The following is a 10,665-nucleotide window of genomic DNA, read 5'->3' as shown; positions in this document are numbered from 1 at the left end:
CAGGTACAGGTAAAGGTTACTTGACGCGAGCGCGTTGATTGTTCATTTGGAGTTGCTTCTTCTTCTTCTTCTTCTTCTTCTTCTTCTTCTTCTTCTTCTTCTTCGATCTAGGATGGGTTCCAGGCCGGCAGCCTGGGATAGCAAGGATGGACGTCGTTCTTCTTTTGTCGTTTGTTTTTCGTCCGTAGTCGGACCCTGCTCTTACTCTTGATGATTATGTAATGTACTGATGTGACTCTGATGTAGCTTGTGGCGAGTGTAAGCCAATTATATATATATATCTCTTCTTTTCAGTATATGTACTAGTAACGATATCCATTCTTGCGACACGACGAGATGCGCTTCTATCCCTGACGAGGCCTTCGTGCCAAATTGAGGATAGGGTCGCATCTTGGGCGTGACATTTTATCACTTGCTTCTTATTGATATTTCTATCAAGATTTTGTTATCCAATGTCATTTGCTTTCCAACAAACTTGGTTTCATTGAATTCGGAGTCCGTATGCGAAAGTTAAGGCAGTTTCTATGGCGAGTAGTAGTACTGCTTGTGCCAAGCGGTAGTACCGCTCCGTCGGACTTTATTTGCGCATCCTTTTTGCCTCGGCATGGCTGGTGAACCTACCGAGCGGTAGTACCGCTCCGTCGGACTTTATTTGCGCATCCTTTTTGCCTCGGCATGGCTGGTGAACCTACCGAGCAGTAGTACCGCTCCCATGAGCGGTAGTACCGCTCTGTGCGGGCTCTGAAGCATAACGGTTGGTTTTTTACCCACGTATAAAAGGGGATCTTCTTCCCCATTGAACCTCATCTCTTTAGATCATATTCTTCCCCCACCTTCTTCGAGCTTGCTAACTCTCAATCCCTCCAATGATGCTTGCTAGTTCTTGAGGGAAAAGAGAGAGGAGATCTAGATCCACATCTCCACCAATCACTTTCTCCTCTATGTGAGGGGAACCCCTTGGATCTTGATCTTGGAGTTCTTTGTGAGCTCCTTGTTCTTCCTCTCATATTTCTCCATAGCTTTTGTTGTTGTGGGGGGATTAGAGTGTGAGGGACTTGTCCACTTCGTGTGTTCTTGTCATTGCATTTGGTGTATAGGTTTGAGTTCTCCACGATGATACGTGAAAGTGAAGTTTGAGAAGCTTATTAACCTTGGGTACTTTGTACCCCTAGAATATTGGTGGTGCCTCGGAGCTCAATCATTGTGGTGTAAAGCTCCGGGCAAGCGTCGAGGTCTCCAATTAAGTTGTGGAGATTTCCCCGAGCATTTGTGGTCACCTTGAAGCCATATGCCATGTGGTGAAGCTTCGTGGTGTTGTTGGGAGTCTTCAATTAAGTTGTGGAGATTGCCCCAACCTTATTTGTACGGGTTCGGTGACCGCCCTCAAGGGTCCCTTAGTGGAATCAAGACATCTTGCATTGTGCGAGGGCGTGAGGAGATTACGGTGGCCTTAATGGCATCTTGGGGAGTATTGTGCCTCCACACCGCTCCAACGGAGATTAGCATCCGCAAGGGTGTGAACTTCGGGATACATCGTCGTCTCCAAGTGCCTCGATTATCTCCTACCGGAACCCTTTATATATGCACTTTACTCTGTGATAGCCATATTGTTTCTTTTCATATATCTTGCTATCACTTAGTTGTTTAATCTTGCTTAACATAAGTTGTTGATGCACATAGGTGAGCCTAGTTGTTTTAGGTTTTGTGCTTGATAAATTAACCGTTAGTTTTATTCCGCATTTGTTTAAGCCTAAAGCGTAATTATTTTAAAGAGCCTATTCACCCCCTTCTAGGCGACATCCATGTCCTTTCGATTGTGCAACTCCCGGATACCGTAGGAGTGCTTTGGGTGTATCAAACGTCACAACGTAACTGGGTGATTATAAAGGTGCACTATAGGTATCTTCGAAAGTGTTTGTTGGGTTGTACGAATCGAGACTGGGATTTGTCACTCTATGTGACCGAGGTATCTCTGGGGCCACTCGGTAAAGCATCATCATACTGAGCTCAATGTGACTAAGGAGTTAGTCACGTGATGATGTGTTAGGGAACGAGTAAAGAGACTTGTCGGTAACGAGATTGAACAAGGTATAGGGATACCGACGATCGAATCTCGGGCAAGTATCATACCGGTAGACAAAGGGAATTGCATACGAGATTGATCGAATCCGTGACATCGTGGTTCATCTGATGAGATCGTCGTGGAACATGTGGGAACCAACATGGATATCTAGACCCCGCTGTTGTTTATTGACCGGAGAGGTGCCTCGGTCATGTCTGCATGCTTCCCAAACCCGTAGGGTCTACACACTTAAGGTTCGATGACGCTAGGGTTGTTATGGGAATAGTATACGTGACTACAGAAGGTTATTCTGAGTCCCGGATGAGATCCCAAATGTCACGAGGAGCTCTAGAATGGTCTGGAGGTAAAATTCATATATAGGAAGTGAGGATTTGGTCGCCGGAAGTGTTTCGGGAATCACCGGTAATGTACCGGGGCCATTGGAAGGGTTCCGGGGTCCACCAGGAAGGGCCACCAGCCCCGAAGGGGTACATGGGCCAAAAGTGGATGGGAATCAGCCCCTAAGTGGGCTGGTGCGCCGCCACCGTCAGCCCAAGACACAAGTGATGGAGGGTGGGCTAACCCAAGGTGTGGTGGGCTTGACTTGGGTGGCAAGCCACCGTAGGGCACCACCTCCTCCACCCTTGGCCGCCGCCCCCTTGCCCATCTAGGGCTGCCGCACCACCTAGGGTGGAAACCCTAGGGGTGGGCACCCTCCTCCCTCTCCTCTTATATATAGTGGAGGGTTTGGGGGCTGCACACAACACAATTCCACCTCTCCACGACGCAGCCCTACTCCTCATTCTCCGTAGAGCTTGGCGAAGCCTTGTCGGGGTACCACGCAGCTCCACCGTCACCACGCCGTCGTGTTGCCGAAGCTCTCCCTCAACTTATCATCCCTCCTTGCTGGATCCAGGCGTTGGAGACGTCACCGGGTTGCACGTGTGTTGAACGCGGAGGCGTCGTTGTTCGGCGCTAAGATCGGAATCCACCGCGATCTGAATCGCTACGAGTATGACTCCATCAACCGCGTTCTAGTAACGCTTCCGTTTAGCAATCTTCAAAGGTATGAAGATGCTCTATCCCTTTGCTCGTTGCTGGTTTCTCCTAGATAGATCCTTGGGATGATGTAAGATTATTTTTTTGAAATTACTACGTTACCCAACACCTTCCTCCCAAGGTCCCTCCTTAATGACCCTCTCCTTAAATGCCTGAGCTACCTCCCCCTTGAGCTCCCACCACTTTGTTCTAGCGACTTTGACACGCTTGTTCCGCTGGACACAAATCCAATAGAGAAAGTCAGCAACCACAAGCTTATGCCGAGGGACAACATTCTCTCCAGGTATCACCTTACAGTCTAGGCATGCACGCGTGTCTTCCCTTCTCGAGAGGATGAAATCAATCTGGCTAGAGTGTTGCCCACTATTGTAAGTCACTAGATGTGATTCTCTCTTCTTAAAAGAGAGTGTTAGCTATGATCATGTTGTAGGCTAGTGCAAAGCTTAAGACGTCTTTTCCTTCTTGATTCCTAATGCCATAGCCAAATCCCCCATGCACCCCTTCAAAACTTGTGTTAGATGTGCCCACGTGGCCATTAAGGTCTCCTCCTATGAAGAGCCTCTCGCCAATCCGTACACTCCTAACCATGTCCTTCAAGCCTTCTCACAAGTCCCTCTTGGTGTTCTCATTGTGGCCTACTTGCGGGGCATACGCACTGATAACATCGAGAACTAAGTCCCCAACTACGAGCTGGACCAGAATAATCCGACACCCACGTCTCTTGACGTCTACCACGCCACACTTGAGGCTCTTGGTGATCAAGATGCCTACTCCATTTCTGTTTGCAACCGTCCCCGTGTACCACAGCTTGAAGCCGGTACCCTCCACTTCCTTCTGTCCCCTCCATTTGGTCTCTTGGACGCAAAGGATATCAACGCCTCTTCTCACCGTTGTACTAACTACCTTCCGAAGCTTAGCTGTCAGAGACCCTACATTCCAACCACCTAAGCGAATCCTCCTAGGCTCACTAGCTTCCTTACCCTTCGCACTCATCGAGTCAAATACGAAGACGCTTGCTCATTTTTCACTACACCCGGACGCCGATGACGCTCTAAGGATGCGGCGACCCAATCCTTGCTCACTTGCGACCGTATCCAGATCACGATACGGCGTGCCACCTTGGGAGTGACGGCTCGGTCCTTGCCCATTCCCCATCACACCCGGGTTTCGATGTGGCGCGTTGATGAAAGGGTTACACCCCAACGAAAATCTTTTGGATTTCATCTTCATAAGAGTGACTGAGTTATGACGTTGGCTCGTCAAGTCTATCACAATCCTCCTTCTTTACCCAGGCTTGGACCGGCTATGTTGAGACAACATAGGCAGAGTTATCAACATTCATCTCATGGTACTAAATTTACAGTTTCTAGCAATGATATGGACATCAACATTCATCTCTTGATGTTGATGGCGGAAGAGAATTATCTGATGACATGACCAGATAACCCTCACCCGCCAAAAAAGTTGTACTACAGACTACAGTATTACCACTTTACCAGAAACACAAAGCACATACTACAGTGTTACCAGAAACACAAAGCAAAGCAAACTGCGAAGACATTGTATCCAAGTAGGAACTGTGAAGTAGTATCAGATTACACAAATTGTAATAAACACAAAGCAAGGGCAGTTTGACGACATTAATTAATTAATTACATTACAATAACAGAGAAGCCCACAACGCTCTCCCTTATTTATTCTACACGGAGGATATATGTCCTACCAGTTCCAAACGACTAGGACAACAATTGGTGAAATGTGGAACTTTATCCCGCCACAGCATTAGCTCTGGAAACAGATCAAAACTTGAAGCAACCAATTCTTGATGAGAATGCCCGCCCGCTCACATCCACGCCATCATGACAGAAGCGCCGTTATCGGAGTTACCAACAGGGCCTGTGTGGTTGCCGCCGCGAGAAAGCAGCGCCAGCAGCCCACCACCATGCACCCTGCCCTCCGGCTCCGGCAATGGAGACCCCGACTGCATCGAAACAGGATCAACCTTCACTGCTGCAGCAACTTCCATCTCGCCGGGTTTAACATCTGCGGCGAAGTGGTGGATTACAGGGCCTAATGTACCACCACCATGAACACAGTGGTCCTGGACTAGAGCGGTGTGAGCTGAACAGAGGCCAGTCTTGCTGCGAGCAAACTTATCACACTGCTCAGTGCCAATACCGAAGCTTGAGCCCGGCAGGCCCCATGAGCAGCGTTTGCCTCCCCCATGCGCCTTGCAGAAATCAGTGCTCCCCTGTGCACTCTTCACACAGCCGTCGAACCTGCATCTCTTGCCACCACCATGGCGCACGCAGTACTCCGTCCGCCCTCTAGCACTCTTGGTGCAATCAGAAATAGCGCACCTCTTGCCACCACCGTGCGCAACACAGTACTGCGTCCCGCCATGCACGCTCTTGGGGCACACTCCACCACCCTCAAATAAGCAGCGCTTGCCTCCTCCATGGCCCTTGCAGTAAGGGGTGCTGCCTTCAGCTCCTTTGGTACAGCCCAAGAAAGTGCAGCGCTTGCCTCCACCATGTGCCTTGCAGAACTTTGTGCTTCCCTGTGCACCCTTTGCACATTCTGGAAACTGGCAGCGCCTCCCACCCCCATGAGAGATGCAGAGGCCAGAATGACCTTCTGCGCTCTTGGTGCACTTCTCCTGCTGACACCTTTTTCCACCACCATGCCTGATGCATAAGCCAGATCTTCCTCGGGCAGCACGGGAGCAGCCATCATTACTGCACCGGCGGCCACCACCATGGGCAATGCAGTGGTCGGTGCGTCCTTCAGCGCTCTTTGTACATCCAAGAAACTCACATCTCCTCCCTCCACCATGGGCCTTGCAATATATGGTCCTTCCTTCAGCACCCTTCTGGCAACCAGCTTTCTGGCATCGCCTACCACCACCATGGGCTATACAATGCCCTGATGCACCTCTTGCCCCTTTGCCACATCCAGGGAACTGGCAGGTTTTAGTGTTAAGATTGCGCTGCTGAGGGTTAGTTACCACCGAAGTACAGGCAACTGAGCTCTTCACACTTGCTGGCATAGTTGACGATATGACTGGTGAAGACAAAGTACCATTCTCTTGTCTGGGTATCTTCGAAAATGGAAATGCATATGTTGCTTCAGACGCATATGATGATGAAACCACAGAGTGCTCAAAACCCCAACTAGACGGTGCTGACCCATTCCCTATAATGGCTGGTAATGAATAGGTCACTGGTATGTCCAAGCCATCATGAATATTTGGTGACACCATATTTGTACAAGTGACAGCAGATTCAGGTGAGCCAGTGGATAAACTCAACTGAAGATCCAGTTTAGGAGAATTGGCTACTAAACCAGCAGAGGATTTCCTTTGAAAACGTGCAACATCATTGCCAAGGGAAAGCTCAAAATTCAAGCTAAGATCAACAGATGACTCCTCATCAGCCTCCTTTAGCGAGCATGGAGACATTGCACAGGCTGTGGCAGAGCTTACTTTGCTATTGTCAGATGAACTTGGTGAACGGCCTAAACCCAGAGTGAGTAATGCATCCCCAGTACCTTCTGCTCCAGCCATAGTACCCCACTTCCTTTTCAGGGCTTTTGTGTTGGTGGATGAGAAGCTGGAATATGATGTGGAATCAAGTGTAGTGTCTCTATGCTGAGCAGTGTGTTGGACTGAACTCCGGTAATGAGAAGTGTTTAACGAGTTGATGCTATCACCAAATCCAAGGCCATGAGAAGTTTTGTCCATTCCAATTCGGAAACATCAACCAATTAGTAAATGAAAAGAACCGCCAGTTGACTGACTTCCTGGTATCATAACTTTATTTATTAACTTCTACTAGGTTAGAAAACTCAGAACAGCTTGCAACCCCCGCTAACAAAGCCAGATACATCATCACGATCCATTTCTCGCCAGTATGTATGGGGTGAGTGGGATAAAGTTTTGAACTGACCCTCAGTTTCTACTTAGAAACTTCCACAGCTCAGGCCAAACAGAAAGCGATGATCCTGCTGATTAGTAAAAAAATATGAGATGAGAATCTAGGAAGTCTCAACTACAAAGCTCATGCAGCAAAAATAAAAAGAGATCCATAAAAGGACACTCAACATTAAAGAGTCATAAAGATTGCATACAAAGGGAAAAGGAGACCACAACAAGGAGCAGATATCTACTAAAAAGGAGAGCAGACATGTCATGTCCACTTCTGTCATGAGCAACAGATCTTAGAATTGTCGGTGCCTTTATAATTCAAAACAAACTAGTGCTGGTTTACCCTAATGCTAAACCTTTCAACTTGCAAATTTAACAGAGTTTGTCTATAATTTTGTAGTGACTTCAATAGTTAGCCTTTATAATCATATTCTCTCAAAATATTATAGGATTATAACATTGCATAGCATTGTTTTGAGATGAGTCTATATGTATCATTTTTATTTGTGGATCTGCAAGTGCCTAGTCAAAGATCAGAAAAATTGATTACACATGTACTATATCAGTTGAGGGGACAACAAATCTCAGACCCTATAGATGTCCAGGTGTGATTCAACATTGCAGTTCCAACTGTATTAAACATTTGTCATCTGTTGTTTATTTGAATACCAACACCACATTATCTTATAGCAAGCAATGAAGTTGGAACAGCATGACACCCTGAACAGGAATACATGCTTCCTGTTAATTCTTTCATAAGAAATAGATTGTTGCAGTTACATCTTTGATTTGCATAAGATGACCAACAACAAGTACAGTTCATAAGGTGCAATAGCAAGGCAGAAAAATGTCGGTATCTAGGACCTTAAAATAAAGAAGATATCAAAGATGATGAATTATACCAGTATAGCAGCACTCTCGCGGATCCCAAGTGAGTTGAAAACACACAGGAGTGAAATCAGCGGTCCCTGCAAAAATAACAGTCTTGTTAAAATTTCTGTGGTGGATAAGAGATTGTAGATCATGCTAAATACATGTGTCACTTATCTATTTTCAGTGCACATCAGAAGGAAAATGTTAAAGTTGCTGATAAAGTAGCCCACATATTATGGCTAAATTATAAGTCATGTTCCTTTTGAAAACACATTATGGGAAGTACCAACCACATGGTTATCAGAATAACACCAACTTCATGGAGATCCTATTCACTTACTACTAGCACATCCCTTCTACTTTTTAAGTTCAGTATGCATTACTTGCCAGGAGATGATTGTATGATCAGACTCTCGAAAAGAAGGGAAAAGGTAGTCTTCACTCACAACCAAAAGAGCTCTAGTAAGGTCTTCAATTCTTCATATGCTTAGCGCACGCATCAGATTATTGTGCATGCCCTTACAAGTTGGGACAACCTAAAACTAGACGACGCCCCAATCAATATTGCATCACATTTTTGCATAACCAAACTTTGCCACAGTATGGCACTTACTCAATAAAGAGCATCCAATCAATATGATTTGTGGCAGGGCTTAAGGAGGAGCCTCCAATCAATAAAGATAGGACGATCCCATAAGCTATGATTTGCTTTTCAGATCAAACATTGACATCAATAGGTAATAATTCGGGAGACAGCTGGCCGAGTCTTAATTCCCAAAACCTCGAGGCAACCCAAACCGTGCAATTGGACAATATTACTACAGGTTCGCACTGAAGTTCGCGAGGAAAAAGGCTAGTGAGTTTCACCCTTTTATACTTCGCTTGAGAAATGTTATTTTTTTTAAGTTGAGAAATGGAAATGTATAATGCCCCTGAAGGGATAGCATACCCAAAAAAACAGAGCAAACGATCACTTTGCTAAGTGATAACACGTTTATTATATAATTCTAATAATTCCTGTAGCATCCGCAAGAATTTAAAGTTTTGTACATCAACCCGTCCATAATTTAACGAAGTAGGAATAGTGACAGGTGATAAAAAGATCCACTGAAACGATCTCCCATGTCCGTCATCGAATAAACAAGGGCAACCGAAACAGAGAGGACAAATCTGAGGCAAGCACGCCCAGATGTCTCGAGGAATGGCCCATGAGAAAACAGAAATCGGGAGCCATAATCCATAACGACCTGGTATGAGAAAAAGGAGTAAAGAAACAAATTCCAGCGGCGGCCCTTTGTATCGCCGGATTGCTCACCCTGAACAGAAAGCAACAAAAAAGGGGGCGCAAAAGGCTGCATGCTAAAGGAAAGGAAAGAGCGCATCAATGAAAGCCGCCAAAAATTTCTTATCTCGGAGGGAAACCAACATGCCTGCCATGACTTTCTCTGCTCATCACACAATCACAAGAACCATGAAAGAAGAAACACGCACACAATCAGAGGGAGATATATTTTAGAAGAAGGAAAAAACAGGTTTCAGAGAGTCGTGAATCTGGCACGAATCGGCGCAAAACGACGGGCGGAAAGCGGGCAGGAAATCCCGGCGCGCATCAGAGACGATAACAGACAGGATTCCAGCAAACAACAGCGAAGGCAAACGACGTATACACAATCATACATATAGACATGGAAGCAGGCAGGGAGGGCGAGGAGAATCCGGCAGCCGACGCACCTGGGTCTGGGTCTGGGCGGAGGAGGAGGAAGCGGTCGATCCAATCGACTGGGTCGCGAGGATGGCTAGGGTTTTGAGGTTGTTGCGGGAGCGCGGGCGCGAGAGACCCGCCGCGGCGAACAGCGCCCACCAGACCAGATTTGTAGGAAGGGAGGGAGCTGAGCGGGGTTGAAGGAAAGCTCAGCGGAGAAAAACCGAGGACGCAGGCGCGCAGGGGGAGCGCTATAAAAGAGAGAGAGAGAGAGGAAGGAGTGGGGCGGGTCGGGGCGCCACAGGTAAATCGCTGTGGCCACCCCGTTGTGGGCGAGGGGAAATTGGAAAGCGGGCAAAAGGCAATGCACTCGTGCCCTCCCCTTTCCACCTGGTTTGGCATCTTGTCCAGGTACGACCGCTTCTCTTCTCGGATTTTTTTTTCACGATTTTGACCCCTGGAATGAAAGTATTTCATGGAATGAACTCTGACTGAAACTATTTCACGATCTGACTTTTTTAAAACGCCAGAGACCGTGGCGTTGCAGACGCACATAAAAACGCCAGTCTAATGTGGCGTTGCAGACGCACATAGAAACGTCAGTCTAATGTGACGTTGCAGACCCACTCAAACGCCAGACTTATGTGGCGTTGCAGGCCACGAGTGAAACGCCATGGTCCATGGCGTTTCAGCAGTACACATGTTGCTGGCAGCATGTTGTGGGCTGGCTGGATGTCGTCGCTGCGTTTCATAGTGGGTCTGCAACGCCAGGACTGTTGGCGTTTCACAATCGGCCTGCAACGCCACATCAGACTGGCGTTGCAAGAAAGAAAAAACGTCACGGTAGACAGGCGTGTCACTGTAGGGCAGCAACGCCAGCACTAGGGGCGTTTCGCAGTGGGTCTGCAACGCCACGGTAGACTGGCGTTGCAGAAAATAAAAAACGCCACGGTAGACTAACGTTTCTATGTGCGTCTGCAACGCCACGGGCTCCGGCGTTTCAAAAAAGGTCAGATCGTGAAATAGTTTCAGTCAGAGTTCATT

The 10,665-nt window shown here is 47.2% G+C and overlaps 1 protein-coding gene across 2 annotated transcripts; it reads right to left on the bottom strand.

Annotated features, from left to right (window-relative positions):
- Positions 1 to 4,662: 4,662 nt before the first annotated feature.
- On the bottom strand, positions 4,663 to 9,990 carry LOC123443909. Of its 2 annotated transcripts, none has more exons than XM_045120468.1 (3): positions 9,651 to 9,990; positions 7,949 to 8,014; positions 4,663 to 7,123 (listed from the first exon to the last, which is right to left on the bottom strand). In XM_045120468.1, exon 3 carries the CDS (start codon positions 6,861 to 6,863, stop codon positions 4,965 to 4,967), a length of 1,899 nt encoding a protein of 632 aa, XP_044976403.1. In that variant the 5' UTR covers positions 6,864 to 7,123; positions 7,949 to 8,014; positions 9,651 to 9,990; the 3' UTR covers positions 4,663 to 4,964. The 2 variants fall into 2 exon arrangements, with proteins under 2 accessions (XP_044976403.1, XP_044976401.1); XM_045120466.1 differs by having other exon boundaries at positions 4,663 to 7,126; positions 9,651 to 9,863.
- Between the last annotated feature and the right edge of the window lie 675 nt (positions 9,991 to 10,665).

Source organism: Hordeum vulgare, chromosome 3H (genome assembly GCF_904849725.1).
Source record: "Hordeum vulgare subsp. vulgare chromosome 3H, MorexV3_pseudomolecules_assembly, whole genome shotgun sequence".
Taxonomy (NCBI): Eukaryota; Viridiplantae; Streptophyta; class Magnoliopsida; order Poales; family Poaceae; genus Hordeum; species Hordeum vulgare.
Note: the sequence above shows the minus strand (reverse complement) of the source record. Positions and strands in the feature narration are given on the sequence as shown.